The following is a 25,720-nucleotide window of genomic DNA, read 5'->3' as shown; positions in this document are numbered from 1 at the left end:
CTAACAGTGAACACCACCGACGACTGGACCTTTAGAATATGAATTTAAAAAGAAAAATCCAATGCTCACATCTTTAGAAGTTACTTCAAGCCTTCAGAATGTTCTTTTTAGCATAGTTGAAACTCTAGAGCAAATTTTCCACCTTCACTAAGTTGACAGCACGTGGTGAAAAATCACACGCATAGATAAACATGTTTGGATATGTTGCAAGCAGTGGAAACACAGTATTTCCAGCACCGCATCCAATCTACCCTGCCACAAGATTAGCAGAATTAGTCTTAACCTTGCATTTACTTCAAACAAAGAATACCATAGAAAGCATATCATCATGAACATGTCCAATAATACAGAAACAAGGACGGATGATTATGTGATAAAAATCTTCAAAAGAGCTAGACGCAATATTTGGTCACTAACAAGGAAAGCCGACTGAAAATGCAGCTTTACAAAAACCTATTTGTATTGCAAAAGAAATAGATACACCACCTTGACATTGAAAATCAACACAATAATGAGATAATAATAGAAATACAAAAATTAGAATATCCCCCAAAAGCAAATAGTGTTGAGCAAGAGTATGGCCTACCTCTAAAACCACTTTCAGTTGACTGGAGAGTCCCGAAGGCTTCATTTCTTGAGTCTTGGTTGAAGGCGATGCAGCCTGAGCTTTTTAAGATCATACAATTAATATGCAAACAATTGACCAGTTACTTTCCTAATTTATAACATTGGAATTTGTTGTTGTGTTGAGATTTTGTGGAAGTGAAAAAAACAAACAAAACGCACGTGCAAGAATATTCCATCTAAGGACCACACCCATAAGAAGAAAGGACTACAAAGCCTAAAATGGAAAAGGTGAAGGATAATAAACCAAACAAAACAAAGACAATGGAGCCCTAGAAGCAAATATAACATGGTTATGGCAATGACTATGTTCTTAATAGGTAGAGAAGGTCCCCAATTTTCATAGCATAGAACCATCCACCACAGGTACACACACTCTCTCATAAGACTAGACTATATTTAATCTAACATTTTGAGGAAGCAAGAATAAAAAGGAGCAAAAAGAAAGTTTCCTAATGTATTGAAAGCCCATAGGATTTAAGAAGGCATTTCAAATCGCATAGTTACATAAGGTTCAAAACATAGCATGATGTCCTCCACATATTGATGTCATAGACCATGTATGTCTTGTGTCGTGTGAAAATCTTGGAGGAGAGGAGCAGAAGAGCGAGAGATTGAAACTTTAAAAGTGATAAAGGCTATGAAATTTTTTCATTTACATACAAAAGATTACTAGAGCCCAAATTAGACCCCAACACAGCATCACCAGAGCTCCTTAAGTGAAAATTTTGATAATTCAAGTGCATGTAGTTTCTATGAATTTGCTAATTGACTAAGTATGTGTTTGTATTTGCCAGCTCAATTATTGATGTCTTTTTTAAAAGTACACCTACCTCCAAAAATAGTGATTGGAAAAAATAGCATGATGTGCATCGCTAAATACAATTGCTACATCCTAGTTTTGCCTTATTATAAACTTTGGTTCAACATCTTATTAGCAAAGAAGACAAATCAATTTAAGCGAATCTAGGGAAGCTATAATGTAAGATATTATAAAATCTCTAGTAGCTAAATATGTTACATTAAACTAAGATTACAGAGTGATCACCACTCTTCCAAATTTTATAAATCCCCTATATAAAGGAAAGGGATCACGATAAGGGTCATTCGACTGAGGATATAGAACATGTGTTACAATGACCAGTTAAAGATAACCCAATATTAAGAGTGGGTCTACTAGGTTGCTTGAGCCCAAATAGATCAATAGAAGCCATATATTTACCGTACTTTTGAGCACATGGCACTCATGCTTAATAGGATGCTCCAACATACATATGCCATGGTCATATGTCATTAGAACGAGATGAGTTTATATTTGACTACATGCTCCAATACACGAAAAGTAGAGATAGATATCTTCAAGCTGCCAATATGTGTCACATTATGAGTCGAGACCTTTTACACATCTCTAGGATCCTTCCAACCATCAAGTCAAAGGCTCATTATCGACTAGATAGAGAAAAGACACGAAAGACTTATTTGCGCAAGGCTATTAAAAAGGTCAAACCCTAGCTGTGACCTTATTTCATATTCTCTACCTTAATTCACCCCGTATTTTTACCTTGTAGTGTGGCTCTTCTTGTGTTATCTTCCTACCCTAAAACAAGGCCCTTATTGGCTTGTCTTGATGTAATAAGACTCCTTACAAAACTTATCTAGCTACTCGTTGTGGCTTCTATGTCCCAAATGCACATTCCAAGCAGTGATTGCTCAAATTTGTGCCTCTTTAGCGACTTTGATGCTCCTTTTTCTCACATTTTCGATGGGGGCTTTATTGATCCTCCAGGACTCGGATTCATTTCCCCCATTCATTGAGGATATCTATTGGGCAATTGTGGGTTTCATCCCATCAACTCCGCAATTGAGAGTGGGCGAGCTGAGGGAGTATCTAGGGAGAGGCGGATTTTTACCTTGTGTGATCTATAGGAAATGAAGTCAAATGCTTAGACGTACCAAAATTTAGATATATCCAAGCATCCTCTAGCATTAACGAAGGTGAAGAAGATGCAATGAAGTCTATGTGAGAAGTTGTGCTTACATCTAGGAGGAGTTATACATTAGAACACCTGACTTTGCAAAGTCCAAAGATACACGGTTGTACCAGTAAAGGTTACATTGACTTGCACAAAGCAGCAAGAACATAGAATATGTTATTGTACCTGATGTGATAGCTCTAGGATTTCAAGATGACATTATGAATATTTTGAGCTACATGCATGCCGCATAGAGTCACTGCAAACGGATTAGGGTAACGCAACCTTTGTGCCTCGATATAAGTATTCACTGAAGAAGTGTGTTAGTAGCTTATAAATATAAAGGATTATCTCATTTTTACTTACCACTTCAGTCACATGTCAACTACGTAAGAGAGTTCTTTTGTACACAAAAACTACATTTGTGTTCTTTAAGACAAAGTTTAGATTTCAAAAATATTACTGGTTTTATAGCTCACTGTTTCAAAAAGGCTACTTTCAATTAGAAAAAACACAAATAAAACAAAGCTGGCACTTACAAATTGTTGGAAATAAACTCCCCACTCTTTATTCAGGTAGTGTCGATCCTTAAAAAACTGCACAAAATTTCAAGATGTGAGCGTGTAAAAACATTTTCACGAAACAACTAGTATTACACTTCATCAATTAATGCAAGAAAACATTTTCACGAAACAACTAGTATTACACTTCATCGATTAATGCAAGCCCAGCTTTTGGAAAGCACATGCTTTCTAGTTGGCCGGTCAGTCTATAAATTAAGGGCCTCTAGGCTCCCAACTGTATTGAGAATTGCACCCAGACTTTGCTCCCTCGTGAGCCACCTTAAACAAAGAGAGTTCTATTCCAATAAAGACCTCCCGGGGCGGGAGGGAGGGGCGTATTGGGGGGCGGGGGGGTCAGCTCTTATTTCTGGCCCCTAGCGGTGTGTTTTTTTTCTCTCCCTCCCTCTATTGCGATTCTGCCCAGCCTCTTTTAAAAGTTTCCCAAGATGTCTCGCAGCCCTCCAACCTGTAGACGAAGTGGTTTTCATTGATGAATTGTTCTTTAGTGCTGCGAATTGGTTTTTGTTGCTACGATTTGGATTCCAGCCACCTGTGGGCACGTTTTCTGAAGTGCGATTTAGCAAAGAAGTTTGTGATTTGACTGTTGAACCTAAGTTTGAGGTGTGGTTAAGGATTCATATGTGTGTGTGTGTGTGTGTGTGTGTGTGTGTGTGTGTGTGTGTGAATGTAATGCTTCTAGTGTGTGTGTGTGTGTGTGTGTGTGCCCATGAGCCTCAGCTCCCTGTTGCGCTGCATCAACGCCCAAAAACCGGTGTTTTGGAGCAGTTATCACCTGCTGTACAGCCCGTCAGAGTTCCATACAGGTGTACGGCCTGTACGGACAGTTCCACCTGCTGCAGTTTGCTGCTCCCAGTTCATCTCCGGTTCCTGGATCGTTTCCACACAGGGTTTTGCTTGCGGACTACATCTACGCGCTGATTTTGAAGGCTTTTGCTCCCGTTTCTCTCCTCTTGAGTCTTTGGGTCTGGTGCACCTTTCCCATCCCCAAAATCTTCCCTTTTCCTCTAAAATATAGTTCATCTGGGTTTTTTTACTGGTTTTTTCTCTCTTTTTCCTCTACAAAACTGTTTTTTATTTTCTCTCGACCTCTACATCCCTCTTTCCCTTCTTTCTCCTTACAAATATACTCTTTTTCTCTTCTCTGTGGGCTTCCTGTGGCCTTTTTTTGGGACTGGTTTTTTTCCTCCACTATCACTTTACAAGTACCCCACTTGGAATGGCATGGCCGAGATTCTCTGTCGGGAAACTCTTTGAGGGCTGAGAATATCTATTGGTCTAAACTATTCCACCCTTCTTTGGCCATACAAGAACCCAGACGTTCTTATTTTCTCTCCTTCAAAGGCATTTCATCTATGGCGGATGTACTTCAGGATGATGGCACACTTTTATCTTTTTCTATGGCTGCTAGCAAATACGGTTTGGGAGCTCATTATCGTCCTTTATGGCATAGAATTTCAGCAATGCTTCAACCATTCTTGCCGGTACCTCGTTTGGAACTTCAAAATAGGCTTGAGGATTGGATTTTACACTCTTCTTCCTCTTCAGCCCGTCCCTTGAAGCTCTCACATATCACAGTGTCATCTCTGTATAAAGTGTTATTACTTCCACCTTGGATTTCTGACAGAGCAAATACTGTTTGGCATATGGATCGCCCACTAAAGTGGTGGAGAAAATGGCTGCGTCTCCTTTGGCATTACAAAGTCCCTCTTCGGCAACAGCTTTTCCTTTGGCGAGTCCTACTTGGCATTTTTCCATCTGGCCAGTTACTTGCACACAGACATATTGCTCCGGCTGTTTGTCACAGATGCCTGCACTCTACTGAATCTGTGCTTCACATCTTTTGGTTCTGTCCACATACTTGTGACTTCATCGCTCTCATCCGACAGAGGCTATTTTTTGTATGGGTACGCTACTGGGCACTATGGACTTTATGGATGGACAGAAATCATAGAGTCTTTGGTGATCCACTATTATCATCTTTTATTTTTTTCAAACGATCTCTGCAGCAATCATTCTATGATTGTGTTCACACTCGTTTGATTGATCAGGATGTGTATACAGCTTATACTGAGATCTTTAGTTGAGTAGTAGTTACTCCATTTTCGAAGTAACTATGAATGTAATTATTTTACAGCAATAAAAGATTTCTTCTCACCAAAAAAAGTGAATGTAATGCTTCTCAATGCAAAATTCCTTTTACCCAAAAAAAACAAAAAAAAAAAGTGTGTGTGTATGTATGTATTTGTATGCATGTGTACACACACACACATATATATAAGTGTATACATATACATACATAGACTCGTATACGTGTGTACATGCATACAAAGGTATACATACATGTGTGTGTGTGTGTGTGTGTGTGTGATAGAGAATGTGTGTGTGTGTGTGTGTGAGTGTCCCACAGAGCAAATACTGTTTGGCATATGGATCGTCCAATGAAGTGGTGGAGAAAAAGGCTGCGTCTCCCTTGGCATTACAAAGTCCCTCTTCAACAAAAGCTTTTCCTATGGCGAGTTCTCCTTGGCATTTTTTCATCCGGACAGTTACTCGCACATAGACATATTGCTTCAGCTGTTTGTCACAGATGCCAGCACTCTACTGAATCAGTTTTTCACATCTTTTGGTCCTGTCCAAATACTTCTGATCTCATTGCTCTCATCAGACAGAGGCTTCGACAGCGATTTCCTACTGTTACTTTTGGCAGATTTTTCTGGTTGTTTGGCTTTCATCCACAGAGACAGGGTTTTGATTTATTTTTTGTATGGGTGCGCTATTGGTCCCTATGGACTTTATGGATGGATAGAAATCATAGAGTCTTTGGTGATCCACTCTTTTCATCCTTTCTTTTTTTCAAACGATCTCTGCAACAATCATTCTACGATTGCTTTCAGACTCGTTTGATTGATCAGGATGTGTATACAGCTTATACTGAGATCTTTAGTTGAGTAGTAGCTACTTCGTTTTTGAAGTTACTATGAATGTAATTATTCTACTGAAATAAAAGATTTCTTCCCACAAAAAAAAAAGTGTGTGTGTGTGAGTGTGTGTGTGTGTGAAAGGTGTGTGTGAGAGAGAGAGAGAGGAGCACAATCGTGCCATCCCCACGAGCCTGCTAGGATCCGATGCCTTCCAGCCACCGTTGTGTTTTTCTACGGCTTCCCTTACAACCTGTACGGCTACCCGTACAGGCCGTACGACTGTTCCGTACAGGCTCCAATCTACCCGCAGCGTTTCGTACAGGCCCGCATCTGCTGCTGCTCTTCCGTACCTTTTCCACAGTCCCCTAGGTGTTTGTGCTCTGCTCGTGTGGTGTTTTGTGTGATCTAAGTGAGGTCTACGCCGCTCTGTTCTTTTCGTCCTCGTCAGGCACCCTGTGCAGCCCCGTCCGTACAGCTGTACGATCGCCGTACAGCGTCCGTACGTTTATACGATTCCGTACATCTGCGTCAGTCCTAGTTCCCATCTGCAATTTCACGTACAAAGCCTGGTACCTTCTTCTTACAGGGGTTTTTTCCGTACACTTGTCAGTCAGACCCCTCTCCATGCAACTCCTTCCGTACAGTCCTGTACTTCCTGCTGTACAAATCCTTGGGGTTTTTGGGCTCCGCTGTCTTCCCTAACAGTCTTCTGTTCCAGCCATAATTTTACATTTCCCTCTGCTATCTCCTTACCAACTATACTCTTTCTTATCCTCTTTGGTGGACTTCCTGTGGATATTTCTTTGGGACTGGTTTTTTTGGCTTCCACTACCCTTTTACAGGTACTTCATTCCTGAGCTCCCTTTCATACAAAGTCATGGCAGAATATTCATATGAAAAAACGTTTCAAAAGGAGCGCTCGGCTCCCTGCAAGAAGCAAAAGCAGGTTGAGGGTCAGCATGACCCGATGCATGATACTCTTGAGAGGCAACTGGTATATGATGTCATGCATGAAGGATTTGCAGATACGAGGAAAGAGTGGCCGGATGCCACCTGCTGCAGAGATAGGTAACTGGCTGACACGCACTTTGGCTGGCTCGTTTGTTCGTAAAGTACACTATGCAGGTTATCATGGTGGATGAGACACAAACAAATGCTTTTGGAACATTCACCTCTCCTTTTTGGGCAGCAAATGGTACATGTATTGCCATGGTCTCCCACAAGGGACTTTCAGGCTTTAATCTGACACAGATGCCCGGTTTGGGTTGAAGTTGTCGATTTCCCACAATGTATTGCCTCGCTTTTGCCTAAAATTGTAGCATCTTTAGGTAAAGTGGTCTGCCCACCACAGCCAAATGGCAACTCAAACAGATTTTGCATTCTCTGGGATACTGATAATCCCACACCGGACTCTTATTCAGTCACGGTGAATAATGTGAATATGGGAAGTGCCTTTTATAAACTCAAATGGGGTTTATTTGAAGGGGCTTGTTTTGAGTGCAAAAAGTTTGGACACATGGCTTCACAGTGTCCAATGAATCAGCATAAAATGCCTCGTACCACTTTGCCGGTTCAAATGCCTATCAAGGATGCTCCTACTCCAGTTGCCAATAAAAATAAAAGCAATAGACAGCCTTCTAGGAGTCAAGATAAAGGCAAAACTCCAGTGGCTCCAAATGGGAATTTCACTTCACATTCACCCCCTGCTATTCAATCCATGACCAAGGGACAGCAACCTCCAACTGATGGCTGGCAAAGTCCAAAAAAAGTTATTTCTGCTCGAAGAATTCCACCCCCCTGCACTTGGAATGCTGCATCTTCTAGCGGAAATACCCCAGAGATAAATACAGGCATTGGGATTACATGGGCTGTAGTAACAGCCAGCAGAATACTCTTCCCTAAAGAAGAGGTTGCTGCTTTGCTGTCTACTTCTCAGGTGGCTACTTCTTCTCAGGGGCAAGGCCTTGACCCTGAGATAGAAATGCAAGGCTGACCCCATAAATTTTGCTGCTGTACATAGTTGTTATATTACTATAAATACCTGTACATATGACTGCTCACATCAAATGCTTTACACTCAATGTCCAGGGCATGTGTGACAGTAGGAAATGGAAATCTGTGTGGCTGTACATCAACAGATTTCAGCCTGACATAGTGGCATTACAAGAACACAATCAACATATCTATGCAGGCAAGACAGGACACTACTGTGGATATGATATTTTCTATGCTGGGGAGCACTCTTTCTCAGGGGTAGTCTTTCTGATCAAACATGAGTTTCAACCAGTCATTGCTTTAAATGACAACAAAGGCAGATGGCTCGTTCTCCAATGCATTATTAGAGGAGAGGCGTTTGAATTTGCTTCTGTTTATGCACCTCAGTCCTCTAGAGAAAGAACTGCAATTTGGGATGCCATGCAACAATATCCATGGAGATCTCATGCCTACATATGTGGGGATTTCAATAATGCTCCACAACAGGGAGACAACACTTCCAGACATGACCATATGTTATCTCCTGAAAGGCATGCATGGTCTCAACTACTATTGCATCTGGATTTGGTTGACCTTTGGAAGGAATTGCAGCCTTTGTCACCGGGCTACACTTTTCAACATAATGCTTTTTCCGCTTATCAGGCACGTCTGGATCGATGGTATAGTGTAGCTCCCCAACAAAATGGGAATTTTACATGCAAAATGTGGATTGACTATGCCTTTGTGCATTCAGTCCATGCACCACTATGGTTGAGGTTATCTTTTCATAACATGCCTGATGATAGATTGCCACAAAGGAGACATCTAATCATAAACAATAGCTATTTGAAACATGCTGATTTCAAGGCAATGGTTACTGAAGCATCTCATTGTTTATCCTCTAGCAGCCATATTCATGTTGATGGTGCCTGGGATTCTTTTATTTCCAAAATGCAAGTTGTGATCAGAGCTTATGGCAAGTCTTACATGAAGACTTTGAGGGAAACCATTGCTCAGGCCAAATCCACTTGTCAAGATCTCACTGAACTCAGCCATCATCGTTCGTTGTTCATGCATGAGCAAACAACATTATGCCAGGCCAGACATTGTCTTAAACTTAATGATCACAGGAAACTGGCCAAATGGGAGACTAGAGCAAGACAAAGAGCCTTTACAGATAAAGGTTGCTCTTCCAAAGAATTTTTCAAAAGTTTACATCAGAGGAGAATCAAAACAGAAATTTGCAGAGTGCTCCTGCCTGCTGATGGATCATGGACTACTTCACGGTCACAGCTTGCTTCTGTTTGTGCGCATCATTTCTCTCAGCAATTTGGCTCTGCAGCTCCTCCCTCGCAACAGATTCTTCTTACACGAAATTTACTGTTGCAACATGTTTCTCCTATCATTTCCCATACTCAAGCTTTGGATTTGGAGGAACCCTTTACCGAGAGGGAACTGTCAGATGCAATCAAATCCAATGGCAGATGGAAATCTCCAGGATGGGATGGTTTAACAGTCGAATTTTTTCTAGAATATTGGCCCATTTTGAAGCATAAATTGCTATATATGGTGAATGCTGCGTGGCAAAATCAGCAAATGCCGGACACATGGAAGAGAGGTCTTGTTAAACTCCTTCCCAAAAAACAAATTTGTGAGTCTTTGGCAGACTGGAGACCTATCACTCTTATGCCCGTAATTTACAAAGTCACTACCAAAATGATTGTTGATCGGCTAAAGGGGTTTTTACATGATGGGTTGCATCCTGCTCAATATGGCTTTGTCCCGCGTAGGCATATCACAGATAACATTGCTAATGCCTACATTGGAATTGAATATGCCAAATACACACAGCAGGATGTTTTGTTATTGCAAGTGGATATTGCCAAAGCCTTTGATACTATTCAGTGGGATTTTATTTCATCGACTATGCAGGCATTGGGTTTTGGCACAAAAAAGCAGCAACTCATCACTTGGCTATATCAAGAGAGTAAAGCTGCCTGCATACTATCAGGGGATATTTCTCCATCTTGGACTCTTGGTTGTTCTGTCAGGCAAGGATGTCCCCTGAGTGCTTTACTTTTTGCCATAGCCACTCATCCTCTGCTTCAATATTTGGATCACCTCTTGGACACTGACCAGCTGCACGGCTTGGAGATTCTTGGTAGTCATAGCATGATTGCTCAGGCATATGCTGATGATTCATTCTTTACTCCAAAAAATACTCAGGCTGATCTGTCCATGATTATGCACGCTCTTTCTACATATGGATTGGCTGCTGGCCTTCAGGTAAATTTTCAGAAATCAAAATTGCTGCCGTTACATGCATAGGAATGGCACAACCTTCTGTGGCCTGGGGAAATTGTCCCCGCTTCTCAATTCATTCGACATCTCGGTTATCCTCTAGGCTGGGGACTCACCCGTTCACAACAAACTGATTGGGTGCTAGCAAAGTTAAGGGCAAAACTTGAATATTGGAAGCTTGCAACTTGGCCATTACATGTTCGTCTGCGAATCACGCAATCCATTTTGATAGCCTACATACAATTTTATCTGCCTCTCACTATGTTCACTAAGGCAGATCTGGTTTCATTTATGTCAGCTATCATGGAAATTTTCTGGCGTTCAAAACATGGCAAGAAAAGTCTCAGATTACTCTCTATGCATCGTCTCTGTTCTCCAAAGATGCACGGGGGTCTGAACATTCTCAATATTCAAATGCATTTACTTGCTCACAGAGGGAAAATGATGATACAATTTATGCAAGGAGATCAGCCTTGGGCTTTCATGATCCGCTCTCTCTTATTACATCTTCATACATCTGCCTTTGGGAATTGGCAGCCTACTCAGTGGGATTTTTTATTTGGCTCTATCCAAGGCAAGATCAGAGACTGCCCTTTTGTCTCTCGTCTGCTTCTTGATTGGAAACACATCTTATCCCACTTGGTATGGCATGGCAGGGACTCTCTGTCGGGCAACTCTTTGAGGGTAGAGAATATTTTTTTGTCTAAAGTATTCCACCCTCCTTTGGCCATACAAGAACCCAGACGTTCTTATTTTCTCTCCTTCAAAGGCATTTCATCTGTGGCGGATGTACTTCAGGATGATGGCACAATTTTATCTTTTTCTATGGCTGCTCGCAAGTATGGTTTGGGAGCTCACTATCGTCCTCTATGGCATAAAATTTCAGCAATGCTCCAACCGTACTTGCCGGTACCTCATTTGGAACTTCAGAATCGGCTTGAGGATTGGATTTTACGCTCTCCTTTCTTATATGTCCGTCCTTTGAAGCTCTCACATATCACAGTGTCATCTCTGTATAAAGTGTTATTACCTCCACCTTGGATTTCTCACCGAGCAAATACTGTTTGGCATATGGATCGTTCAATGAAGTGGTGGAGAAAAAGGCTGCGTCTCCTTTGGCATTACAAAGTCCCTCTTCGACAACAGCTTTTCCTATGGCGAGTTCTCCTTGGCATTTTTCCATCCGACCAGTTACTCGCACACAAACATATTGCTTCAGCTGTTTGTCACAGATGCCAGCACTCTACTGAATCGGTGCTTCACATTTTTGGGTTCTGTCCACATACTTCTGATCTCATTGCTCTCATCCGACAGAGGCTTCGAGCGCGATTTCCTACTGTTATTTTTGGCAGATTTTTCTGGTTGTTTGGCTTTCATCCACAGAGACAGGGTTTTGATTTATTTTTTGTCTGGGTGCAATAGTGGACCCTATGGACTTTATGGATGGACAGAAATCATAGAGTCTTTGGTGATCCAATCTTTTCATCCTTTCTTTTTTTCAAACGATCTCTGCAACAATCATTCTATGATTGTTTTCAGACTCGTTTGATTGATCAGGAGGTGTATACAGCTTATACTGAGATCTTCAGTTGAGTAGTAGCTACTTCGCTTTTGAAGTAACTATGAATGTAATTATTTTCCAGCAATAAAAGATTTCTTCCCACAAAAAGTGTGTGTGAGTGTGTGTGTGTGTGTGTGTGTGTGTGTGGATCACGCAGGATCAGGCAGGATCAGGCAGGATGATGGCACCTAGACTACCTCTAAATCAGAATTGGAATCGCAATGCTCTAGTCATTTTCAGCATCTCTTTTCTCCTCAGCCTGATTATTCGATGCAAGTGAATGCAGCTAGGTCTCAATTTCTTATGCATGTTCAGCCTATATTGTCTCAGGAACAGGCTCATGCTTTGGAGCAGCCATTTATGCTTAATGAACTGGATGATACTTTGAGTCATTTACGTAAAGGCAGCTCTCCTGGTTGGGATGGATTGACTGTTGAATTTTTCCGTGCATTTTAGGGTGATCTCAAGGACACTCTTCTTCTTATGATCAATCATGCTTGGGCAGAACAAACTCTTCCTCCTTCTTGGAAACATGGCCTTGTCAAATTGATCCCCAAAGAAAGGTTGTGTGAGACAATGGCTGATTGGCGGCCCATATCTCTTATGCCAGTCATTTACAAACTCATTGCCAAGATGATTATCCTTAGGGTTCAATTTATCTTGCAGGCAGGACTTCATCCCAGGCAGTATGGGTTTGTTCCCAAAAGGCAGATCACTGACAATATCTCCAATGTTTTGCTTGCAATTGAGTATGCCAAATATTCTAAACAAGATGTTCTCATTCTGCAAGTGGACATTGCGAAAGCATTTGATACTGTCCATTGGGATTTTATTTCTCAGACTATGCATAAATTGGGATTTGGCCCTCGGCTGGTCCATGTTATTTACTGGTTGTATTCTCATGCCACTGCGCAGTGTCTGCTTGGTAGTGGGTTGTCAAGGACATGGACTATGACCCGTTCAATGAGACAGGAATGCCCTCTTAGTTCGCTACTCTATGCCATTGCTACTCATCCGTTATTGTTGCATATGGACCATCTTGCAGATACTGGGCAGCTTCATGGCTTGCAAATTCCAAGTGCACATCCGTTTCTTGCACAGGCATATGCTAATGATTCATATTTCATGCCCAGGAATTCTCAACGTGACCTCTCTCATTTGATGCATACTTTGAATGATTTTGGCATAGCTGCTGGACTGCATATCAACTTTCAGAAATCGAATCTTCTAGCATTGAAAGAAGCTGATTGGCATGCACTTCTCTGGCCAGGCCACATTATTTCTTCTCATACCATTGTGAGGCATTTAGGGTATCCCATTGGCTGGAATATTACCCCTCAACAACAGCTTAAATGGGTGCTTCAAAAGATTAACAAGAAGCTGGAATACTGGCACTTGTCAACTTGGCCTCTACATGTTCGACTTCCGATAGTACAGTCTATCATTATGGCATATGTGCAATTTTATTTGCCTCTTCTTCACTGGTCTTTTATAAGCATTTGGCTTCCTATATGTCCCAGGCTATGGAGATATTTTGGAAAAGTAAATCTCACAAAAAGGCTTTGCGACTACTTCCCATGCAGTCTGTTTGTTCTCCTAAGACTCATGGGGGACTGAATATTCTCAATCTTCGGTTTCATATGTTGGCAAGAAAGAGCACTATGATTGCTGATTTTTTTCAGCAAAAACAGCCATGGGCTATTATGTTAGCAGCTATGTGTGGAAACATGAAGTCCCACGCATATGGGCATTGGATTACAGATCACTGGGAAGCAATCATGACTACATTTCAGGGGAAAATTCCTGGCTGTCCTGTTTCTACCGCTTTTATTCATGATTGGAAGAGAATTCTCTCTTATGCTAAATGGTCAGGTGCTTCCTCCCATCATGGTAATTTTCTTCGTTTGGAAAGCATCCATTGGAGCAAAGTGTTTGAATCGCCTCTTGCTTTACAGGCACCTATTAAAGCATATAATCTTATGAAATTGGGCATAAGATTTATCGGAGATGTGATGGATCAACATGGTTATGTGCTTTCATTTCCACAAGCTTGCAGGACATTCCCCTTGGGTCTCCATCATAGGCCCATTTGGAGAATACTTACAACTATGTTGCAGCCATTTGTTCCTGTTCCTCCGCTGTTTGTACAGGACAGATTACTGGACTGGAATCTGATTTCCTTGTCTCCTGCTACCTGTTCACTTTCAATGCATAATTTGACATCCTCGATGGTCTACAGATTTCTTCTTCCACTGCCATGGATTGATAAGCATGCCAACGCTCTTTGGAATTTGGATAGGCCTTTATCTTGGTGGCAATCAAAACTCAAGAAAATTTGGAAAGCTAAATTGCCATTGAAACAGAGGCTTTTCTTTTAGAGATGTATAGTGGAGCTTTTTCCATTGGGGTGAAATTGGAAGCACGTCGTATTGCTTCCTCTTCCTGCCCCCGTTGCTCTCATCACCGTGAGACAGTTCCCCATTTGTTCTGGTCTTGCCCGCACTCTCAGATATTGATCACTCATGTCTCTCACTTGCTGCGGCTTCGGTTTCCCTCTATCAGATTCGGGAAACTCTTCTGGATGTTTGGATGCTTCTCATCTCATATGTCTCCATTCCTCCTTTTCTTTCACTGGGCTCGTTTTTGGGTACTATGGACTATTTGGACACAGAGATTGCATTTTAGGATGGGACAACAGTTTCCTCAAGCATATGCTTTCTTCAGAATGTCCCTCAAGCAATCTTTATATGACAGTTATGCTGCGAGGGACTTGGATGCTACTAGCCTTGAAGTGTTTTCTCACTGTTTTTGAGTTCTTCCATTAGGCTCTCTTTTGGAGTCTAATGTCATGTACATTGATTTCATGTTAATTTTATAGTTACTGGTTTACCCAAAAAAAAAGAAGTGTGTGTGAGAGAGTGTGAGAGAGTGCGGCCTCTGCTGTTCAGCCTCGCCAAGGAGCCCGTACAGCCTCCCTTGCTGTCCGTAATCCTATACGGTCGCCGTACGCTTTCCGTACGACCAACTAGGTGAGGTCTGGCTCACCCCTGCGCAGCTCCCAGCAGTCCCGTACCTGTCTGCATCGCCATCGCCGTACTTTTTCCTTAGACCCTTCCGTACGTCCGTACAGCCCCGTCCATTTCCGTACAGTCCAGTCTCTCAGTGCCCCGTCAGCATCCCCGTACAGTTTCAGTTCCTTCCGTGCAGTCTCCTCCGTATATCCGTACAGTCCCGTTTTTGCCCGTACAATCCCGTACCTGTTTCGTACAATCCCCAGTCCTGCTCCTGTACTTTTCCATACAGTCCTGTGTCTCACTTGTTAGATTCTATACCTCTCCGTACAATCCCTCTTGCCTTGTCGTATTTCAATCATGGCTTCAAGGTCCGGATGTTTGTACATATGCTCGAAAAGAAAGACCTGCAAATGCTAAGCGCTGCCCTTCACAGCCTGCAACACAAGATGATGAACTTACTATGGAAGCTCAATACATGTTTGATACACTTAAGGATGACTTTCAGCAGTCACGACAGGAATGGGGCAAACCAGTTCCAGAGGTCACATACAAATTGAAATTGCCATCCCTCGTGAATCCTCTCAAGAAGTTATCTCAAACCGCGCTAATAATTTTCTTTCCAGGAAGAATCCCAGCAGCCAAAGATGTTGCACAGTGGATTAAGTCCATCCTTGGAGAATGCTTTGTAGAGGGAGTATATTTTGCATCTAGAGGCTTTTATGAGGTGCATTTATCAGATGCTTTGTGCAAGCAGAGGCTACTTGAGCTTTCTCCCCTCTTTTACGGGAAGCAGATGGTACATGCTATGTAGTATGCCCTGGTCCCCAAACGAGGATTATCAAAGTCTTATACGACATCATTGTCCTATATGGGTTGAGGTTGTTAACTTCCCGGACTATATGCATGAAGAATTGCCAAGCCTGGCTACTTCTTTGGGACAGGTCATTTGTCCTCCACGCCCTATGGGAAACCGTAACAGGTTCTGGATTCTCTGGGACACTGATACACCTACCCCTCCTTCTATTGCAGTGGAAGTTGAGGGAGTGCACTTGGGAAAACAGTATTTTAAATTGAAATGGGGTGTGTTTGCAGGAGCTTGTTTTGCCTGCCATAAGTTTGGGCATCTAGCCTCTGAATGCCCAATGGTTTTGCATCAGCCCCCTCCCAACGCCTTGCCGCCCCAGACACGGGAAAAGAATGAGAATTTGCAAGCTAAGACAGCAAATAGAAATGGAGCAAAGAATGCCAAACCCACTAATCAGGTGCAATCACTTGCTAGAAAAGGAAAAGATAAAGAAAAAGAAAAGATGAAGGAATCTCTGGGAACTGATCGGGATGGTTTTCAACGGCCTAAGAAGGTAGTTGTATTGAAGCAACGCCCCTTTCAATCTCGTCAATGGGATGCTTCTTCTCCCTCACCTGGACAGGCTTCTACTTCAGCTCCTGTCCATCAAAATTGGGTGGGGGTTTTGAAGAAGGGCATCCCCATATGTGATTCTGAAGAAGGGAAGAATGCTATTTCTTTTATGGATCATGAGAGAACGCAGCCCATGCGGGCACAGGCTTTGCCTCTCTGACATCTTGTTCTATACTTATACTTTACTGTATATACCTCTTTCATGCATCAAACACTTAAGTGCTTTACATACAATGTACAGAGCCTCTGCAATGTTTCAAAGTGGAGGCTTTTATGGAATTATGTACATAAAATGCAGCCAGATATTGTTTGTTTGCAAGAGCATAATCAACACTCTAAGGTTGGTCTTCATGATTATTTTGGTGGTTATGACATATACTATGCTGGTACCACTACTTACTCAGGTGTATGCATAATGGTTACACATGAGCTGGAGCCTCAGTTAGCCTTCAATGACAGTAGTGGCAGATGGATGGTCATACAATGTAATGTCAATGGTGATATTCTTGAGTTTGCATCAGTCTATGCCTCCCAGACCTCTGCCATGAGGGCTTCTTTATGGGATTCTTTAAGCAAATATCCATGGAGATCTAATGCATTCATCTGTGGAGATTTTAATAATTCCCCTCTGCCAAGAGATAACACTACTTCCAGATCTCATATGCTATCTACTTCCAGATCTCATATGCTATCATTGGAAAGGCAGAAATGGGATAGCATGCTTCTTTCTGTGCAGGCTGAAGATTTATGGCTGCTTCTCCAAGGGTCAGTGCCTAGATATACTTTTCATCATAATGCACTTACTACATACTGGGCAAGGCTTGGCAGATGGTATTTGTTTTACCCACAACAATATGCAGGTTTTAGCCCTCATCTTCTCATAGATTTCTCATTGGGCTTGTCAGATCATGCCCCATTGTGGATGAATCTGCACCTCGGTATGCCACTGGATGATTTGCCACCCCTTTCCAGTAGATTATTACATGTTAATAAGGCTTATTTCCGACATCACTATTTCCAGCAAATGATCAGACTTGCAATTCATCCCTTGCCCTTGCATGCCCAGGAGGACATGGATTATGCTTGGGACAACTTTGTCTCTCGTATACAGAATGTCATTAGGGAGTATGGAAACTGGCATATGACTAAATGGAGGAATGAGGTTAAATGGGCAAAAAGGACACCACAACAATTGACTGAATTTTCAAATTTAAGGCCTCTTGCTCGGATTAAATTGATTGCTAATGATCAGAGGAAATTCAACAAATGGCAGATTAGAGCAAGAACGAAGCCCCTCATGGATAAGGGCTGCTCATCAAAAGCCTTTTTCCAGGGCCTGCATGCTACTCGAAAGAAAAACTCATGTCTGAGGGTAAGGAAGCTAGATGGCTCTTGGACACACTCTTTCTCTGATCTCCAAGATGAATGCCAAAATTATTTCCAGAAATTGTTCTCTGCTTCTGGTTCCCCATCAAATCAAATGACTGATGCGAGGCCTGAATTCCTCCAATATGTTTCTGAAATAGTGGAAATGGATGATGCTCTTACCTTGGAGAGACCTTTTACTGATACAGAACTTGATAATGCATTGTTCCACCTCAGCAAATACAAGTCCCCTGGCTGGGATGGCCTTACGGTGGAATTTTATATTTCTTTTTGGGATGATTTGAAAGATGTCCTCTTGCAAATGATCAATGTTGCCCGGCAAGAAAATCAGTTACCGCACTCTTGGAAGCATGGCATAGTCAAACTTGTGCCCAAAAAACATATGTGTGACCATATGTCAGATTGGAGGCCTATTACTTTGATGCCTGTAGTTTACAAACTCATTGCCAAAATGATTGTGTATAGGCTTCACGGGATACTGAATGCGGGCCTTCATCCTCATCAGTATGGTTTTGTGCCGCGAAGACAAAACCATGACAATATCTCCAATGCATTGACTGCAATTGAATATGCTAAGTACTCGCATCAAGATGTGCTCATATTGCAGGTAGATATTGCTAAGGCATTTGACACTGTTCAATGGAATTTTATCTTTCAAATCATGACAAAGTTGGGCTTTGGTCCAAAGATAGCAAATGCAGTTACTGGCTTTATTCTGGCTCTACTTCTCAGTGCATTCTTGGAGGTCATCTATCTCGGTCATGGACATTGGGTAGATCAGTTAGACAGGGCTGCCCTCTTAGTGCTCTCTTCTATGCCATTACGACCCATCCCCTCTTAATGTATCTTGATCATCTTACAACCACACGGCAGATGACTGGTCTTAAAATCCATGGGGCTGCATCTTTTTTGGCACAAGCATATGCTGATGATTCCTTCTTTATGCCACAGAACTCTCCCCGGGAAGTTCACATGCTTATGACCACTCTATCATTGTATGGATTGGCAGCGGGATTGCATGTTAATTTTGACAAATCTAAATTGCTTCCCCTGAAACAATGTGACTGGCATTCTATTCTCTGGCCAGGTCAGGTGGTGCATTCCAAAGATGTAGTCAAGCATTTGGGATATCCTATAGAATGGCATATCACCAGGAAGCAGCAGTTAAAATGCATCTTCCAAAGACGTCAACATAAACTGGAATACTGAAAATTTTCTACTTGGCCACTTCATGTCAGGCTCAGAATAGTATAGTCCATTGTAATGTCCTATGTCCAGTTCTTTTTGCCGTTGCTGCATGGTCCTCCAAAGATATTTCAGCCTTTATGTCTCAAGCTATGGAGATGTTATGGAGGACAAAAACTGATGTGAAAGCATTGAGACTGATAAAGATGGAAATGGTGTGCTCTCCTAGGATGCATGGTGGACTTAATATCCTCAATATAAGATATCATGTACTTGCAAGGAAGGCGACTATGCTCCATACTTTTTTCCGCCAACAACAGCCATGGACTTGTATGATAGCATCCATGTGTGTCAACATGAGGACTTCTGCATATGGACATTGGACTACTAATCATTGGGAGGTTGTCATTGGGAGATTTGTAGGGAAGATACCTGGCTCTCCTTTCTCTACTGCTCTGATACTTCACTGGAAACAAGTACTTTCTAAGGTCCAATGGGCTCCTGATAATTCCTCGGGGACAAACTCAATGAGGAAAGAAAGTATTCATTGGAGTGCCATCTTTGACATTCCACTCGCTTTACAGGAACCTGTTCGGGCATACAATCTCATGAAATTGGGAATTATATACATACATAATGTGGTAGATAATCAGGGCTATGTTTTATCTTTTCCTCAGGCCACTGCTTGCTACGCATTGGGAATGCATCATAGGTTGATATGGAAGAAAATTGCTGATTTGTTACATCCTTTTCTACCTGTTCCCCCTGTGGCTGACACAGACAGGCTATTGGATTGGCAATTGCAACCCGGTGCTACATGCTCTCATCCTGTTCCTCTACCTGCCTTGACCTCCATCAAAGCAGACAGGCTTCTTCAGCCTACTCCATGATTTCAGCAATATGTTAATACTCTGTGGCAAATCAGGAAGGCCCTCTCATGGTGGTAGAAGAATCTCAGGATATTATGGAAGTGTGAAATGCCTTTGAAACAAAGACTTTTTCTTTGAAGATGCATGACACGCACATTGTCAGTGGGAGTCACACTTGCCAAACGTCGCATTGCACCATCCACATGTTTAAGATGTCAGGCTCCTTCAGAGACTGTCCCTCATTTGCTTTGGCACTGACCGTGTTCTAGGAACCTCCTCGGGAGAATTTCAGATCATCTTCGGCTCCGTTTCCCAGGTCACAGATTTGGGAAACATTTTTGGCTATTTGGCAGATTTATGAGGTCTTTGTCTCAATACTCACTATTTCTCTCTTGGGTGAGATATTGGGCTCTTTGGACAATATAGAGTGAGCATAATTTGGCATACTTGGATCCGCAGATTCACAAGTCATATGAATCTTTCCGAGCCTCATTGCGGCAATCCTTATATGATGCCTGCCATGAGGGTGATATAGATGCTTCTTGCATAGAGCTTTTCTTTTTATGTTTCTGATCTTTGGAATACTCTCCATTTTTGGAGACTTCCCATCTTGTAAATTTATGAGCATATAAATACAGCACTGGATATTACTAAAAAAAAAAGTGTGTGTGTGTGTGTGTGTGTGTGTGTAACGTGAGTTCTGCAAGTGGACAGTGCGAAAGCATTTGATACTATCCATTGGGATTTTATTTCTCAGACAATGCATAAATTGGGATTTGGCCCTCGGCTCGTTCATGTTATTTATTGGTTGTATTCTCATGCCACTGCACACTGTCTGCTTGGTAGTGGGTTGTCAAGGACATGGACTATGACCCGTTCAGTGAGACAGGGATACCCTTTTAGCTCCCTACTGTATGCCATTGCTACTCATCCGTTATTGTTGCATATGGACCATCTTGCAGATACAGGACAGCTTCATCGCTTGCAAATTCCAGGGGCACAGCCATTTCTTGCAGACGCATATGCTGATGATTCATATTTCATGCCCAGGAATTCTCAAAATGACCTCTCTCATTTGATGCATACTTGAATGATTTTGGCATAGCTGCCGGACTGCATATCAACTTTCAGAAATCGAAACTTCTAGCATTGAAAGAAGCTGATTGGCATGCACTTCTCTGGCCAGGCCACATTATTTCTTCCCATACCATTGTGAGGCATTTAGGGTATCCCATTGGCTGGAATATTACCCCTCAACAACAGCTTAAATGGGTGCTTCAAAAGATTAACAAGAAGCTGGAATACTGGCACTTGTCAACTTGGCCTCTACATGTTCGACTTCGGATAGTCCAGTCTATCATTATGGCATATGTGCAATTTTACTTGCCTCTTCTTCACTGGTCTTTTAAGCATTTGGCTTCCTATATGTCCTAGGCTATGGAGATATTTTGGAAAAGCAAATCTCACAAAAAGGCTTTGCGACTACTTCCCATGCAATCAGTTTGTTCTCCTAAGACTCATGGCGGACTGAATACTCTCAATCTTCAGTTTCATATGTTGGCAAGAAAGAGCACTATGATTGCTTATTTCTTTCAGCAAAAGCAGCCATGGGCTATTATGCTAGCAGCTATGTGTGGAAACATGAAGTCCCATGCATATGGGCATTGGATTACAGATCACTCGGAAGCAGTCATGACCACATTTCAGGGGAAAATTCCTGGCTGTCCTATTTCTACTGCTTTTATTCATGACTGGAAGAGAATTCTCTCTTATGCTAAATGGTCAGGTGCTTCCTCCCATCATGGTGACTCTCTTCGTTCAGAAATTCAAATGGGCCTGCTTCTTCCCCTTCGCTTCCTGCTATTCAACCCTCAGCAAAAGGACCGAAACCTCCAATTGATGGATGGCAAAGTCCAAGAAAAGTTATTTCTATTCGACGACCTCCACCCCCTCGCACTTGGAATGGTGCATCTTCTAGTGGAAACTCTCCAGAGGTCAATTCAGGAATTGGGATCACTTGGGCTGCAGTAACAGCTAGCAGAACCCTCTTCCCTAAAGAAGAGGTTGCTGCTTTGCTGTCTACTCCTCAGGCAGATGTTTCTTCTCAAGGAAGAGGCCCTGACCCTGAGGTAGAAATATAGCTGATATCCTGAAAGTTGCTGCTGTACATAGTTGCTGCTATACATAGCTGTTATTCTCCTATAAATATATGTTAATATGACTGCTCATATCAAATGCTTTACACTTAATGTTCAGGGGATGTGTGACAGTAGGAAATGGAAATCTGTGTGGCTGTATATCAATAGATTTCAGCCTGATATAGTGGCACTCCAAGAACACAATCAACATGTCTATGCAGGAAAGACAGGTCATTACTATGGCTATGATATCTTCTATGCTGGGGAGCACTCTTTCTCAGGAGTAGTCTTTCTGATCAAGCATGAGCCTCAGCCAGCTATTGCTTTAAATGACAATCAAGGCAGATGGATTATTCTTCAATGCATCATTCAAGGCGAGGTGTTTGAATTTGCTTCTATCTATGCACCTCAATCTTCTCGGAATAGATCTGCAATTTGGGATGCCATGCAGCAAAATCCATGGAGATATCATGCCTTTATCTGTGGGGATTTCAATAATGCTCCGCAACAGGGTGACAATACATCAGGACATACTCATATGTTAACCCCTGAAAGGCATGCATGGTCTCAATTACTGATGCACCTTGATTTGGTAGATCTTTGGAAGGAATTGCAGCCTTTGTCACCAAAATACACTTTCCAACATAATGCCCTTTCCTCTTATCAGGCACGTCTAGATCGTTGGTATAGTGTAGCTCCGCAACAAAATGATGATTTTACATGCAAAATATGGATTAACTATGCCTTTGTGCATTCACATCATGCACCTTTATGGTTGAGATTATCCTTTTATGATATGCCAGATGATAGACTGCCTCAAAGGCAACATCTGATTGTGAACAATAGCTATTTGCAACATGTTGCTTTCAAGGCCATGGTTACTGAAGCATCTCACTCTCTGTCTTCTCAGAGCCACTTTGATATTGATAATGCATGGGATTCTTTTGTTTCTAAAATGCATGGGATTCTTTTGTTTCTAAAATGCAAGCTGTAATTAGAGGTTATGGCAAGTCTTACATGAAGACTCTAAGGAAAACTGTTGCTCAGGCCAAATTAACTTGTCAAGACCTCACTGAACTCAGTCATCTTCGTCCATTGTCATTGCATGAGCAAACAACACTATGCCAAGCTAAACATCGTCTTCAAATCAATGATCACAGGAAACTGGCTAAATGGGAGACTAGAGCAAGACAAAGAGCCTTTACAGATAAAGGCTGCTCTTCCAAACAATTTTTTAAAAGCTTGCATCAAAAGAGATTAAAAACAAACATTTACAGGGTGCTTCTGCCTGATAAATCATGGACTACATCACGGTCACAACTTGCTTCTTTTTGTGTACATCATTTCTCTCAGCAGTTTGGTTCTGCAGATCCTCCCTTGTAGCAGGTTTTGTCTACCAGAAATTTACTTTTACAGCATGTTTCTTCTATTATTTCCACTACTCAAGCTTTGGAATTGCAGGAACCTTTTACTGAGAGGGAATTGTCAGATGTAATCAAATCTTGTGGTAGATGGAAATCTCCAGGATGGAATGGTCTTACAGTTGAGTTTTTTCTAGAATATTGGCCTCTATTGAAGCATACATTGCTACATATGGTGAACTCTGCTTGGCAAAATCAGAAAATACCAGACACATGGAAGCGAGGTCTTGTTAAACTCCTTCCAAAAAAGCAAATTTGTGAATCTTTGGCTGATTGGAGACCTATCACGCTTATGCCGGTCATTTACAAATTTACTACCAAAATGATTGTTGATCGGTTGAAAGGCTATATACATGATGGGTTGCATCCTGTGCAATATGGTTTTGTTCCTTGTAGGCATATCGCAGATAACATTGCTAATGCTTATGTTGAAATCGAATATGCCAAATATGTGCAGCAGGATGTTTTGCTATTGCAAGTGCCAAAGCTTTTGATACTACTGAGTGGGATTTTATTTCATCAACTATGCAGGCCTTGGGATTTGGCCCAAAAATGCAACAAGTTATCAATTGGTTATATCAAGATAGTAAAGCTGCTTGCATACTTTCAGGGGATATTTCTACAACCTGGACTCTTGGTTGTTTTATTCGGCAAGGATGTCTCCTCAGTGCTTTACTTTTTGCCATAGCCGCTCATCCGATGCTTCAATATATGGACCACCTTTTGGACACTCGCATGTTGCATGGATTGGAAATTCCTGGCAGCCATAGCATGATTGCCCAAGCATATGCTGATGATTCTTTCTTTACCCCGAAAAATACTCGGAGCGATCTCTCCATGATTATGCAAGCTCTTTCTACATATGGTTTGGCTGCTAGTCTTCGTGCAAATTTCCAGAAATCAAAATTATTGCCGTTGCATGCTAAAGGCTGCCATAGTCTTTTGTGGCCTGGGAAAATTGTTCCAACTTCTCAACTGATTCGACATCTTGGCTAACCTCTAGGTTGGGGCTTACTCGTTCTCAACAAACTGATTGGGTGCTTACAAAGTTAAGGGCAAAACTTGAATATTGAAAGCTTGCAACTTGGCATTTACGGTTCGTTTGCGAATAACGCAATCCATTTTGGTGTTTAAAAAATGGCAAGAAAAGTCTCAAATTACTCTCTATGCGTCGTCTCTGCTCTCCAAAGATGCACGGGGGTCGGAACATACTCGATATTCAAATGCATATACTTGCTCACAGGGGGAAAATGATGTTGCAGTTCATGCAAGGGGATCAGCCTTGGGCTTTCATGATCCGCTCTCTTTAGTTGCATATTGATACTTCTGCTTTTGAGCATTGGCAGCCTACACAGTGGGATTTCCTATTTGGCTCTATGTCCTTTTGTCTCTCGTTTGCTTCTTGATTGGAAGCATATTTTATCCCACCTGGAATGGAATGACAGGGATTCTTTGTCGGGAAATTCCTTGAGAGTTGAGAATATTTATTGGTCCAAAGTATTTCACCCTCCTTTGGCTATACAACAACCCAGGCGTTCTTACTTTCTATCTTTCAAAGGCATTTCCTCTGTGGCAGATGTACTTCAGGATGATGGCACTCTTTTATCTTTTTCTATGGCTGCTAGCAAATATGGTTTGGGAGCTCATTATCATCCTTTATGGCATCAAATTTCAGAAATGCTTCAACCATTCTTGCCGGTACCTCGGTTGGAACTTCAGAATAGGCTTGAAGATTGGACTCTACATTCTTCTTCCTCTTCAACCCGTCCTTTGAAGCTCTCACATATCACATTGCCTTCTCTGTATAAAGTGTTATTACTTCCGCCTTGGATTTCTGACAGAGCAAATTCTATTTGGCATATGGATAGCCCACTAAAGTAGTGGAGAAAGCGGCTACGTCTCCTTTGGCATTATAAAGTCCCTCTTCGGCAACAGCTTTTCCTTTGGCGAGTCCTACTTGGCATTTTTCCATCTGGGCAGTTACTCGCACATAGACATATTGCTCCGGCTGTTTGCCACAGATGTCTACATTCTGCCGAATCTGTGCTTCACATCTTCTGGCACTGTCCACACACTTGTGATTTCCTCGCTCTCATCCGACTGCGGCTTCAAGCAAGATTTCCTACTATTACTTTTGGCAGGTTCTTCTGCTTATTTGGTTTTCATCCAGCTAGACATGGTTTTAATTTATTTTTTGTTTGGGTGCGCTATTGGGCACTGTGGACTCTATGAATAGACAGAAATCATAGAGTCTTTGGTGATCCTACTTTTCCATCTTTTGTTTTTTTCAAACGATCTCTGCGGCAATCATTCTATGATTACTTTCAGACTCGTTTGATTGATCATGATGTA

At 41.9% G+C, this 25,720-nt stretch overlaps 1 protein-coding gene across 3 annotated transcripts in view; it reads right to left on the bottom strand.

Annotated features, from left to right (window-relative positions):
- The window catches only part of LOC147886044 (S-adenosyl-L-methionine-dependent methyltransferases superfamily protein), a 101,152-nt gene that overhangs the window by 60,906 nt on the left and 14,526 nt on the right, over positions 1 to 25,720 (bottom strand). For 2 of the 3 annotated variants that reach the window (XM_087396347.1, XM_087396348.1), the window contains exons 3-5: positions 3,137 to 3,193; positions 587 to 661; positions 143 to 247 (exon numbers count right to left, since the gene is read on the bottom strand). In XM_087396347.1, coding sequence (XP_087252473.1) covers positions 143 to 247; positions 587 to 661; positions 3,137 to 3,193 — 237 coding nt within the window. The remainder of the gene's footprint in view (positions 1 to 142; positions 248 to 586; positions 662 to 3,136; positions 3,194 to 25,720) is intronic. The other variant, XM_087396349.1, reaches the window with a different exon arrangement.

This window comes from Dipteris shenzhenensis, chromosome 25 (assembly GCF_047967505.1).
Source record: "Dipteris shenzhenensis isolate YYH24624 ecotype China chromosome 25, Dip_SZ_1.0, whole genome shotgun sequence".
NCBI lineage: Eukaryota > Viridiplantae > Streptophyta > Polypodiopsida > Gleicheniales > Dipteridaceae > Dipteris > Dipteris shenzhenensis.
The sequence above is the reverse complement of the archived record's forward strand: the minus strand, read 5'-3'. Positions and strand labels throughout refer to the sequence as shown.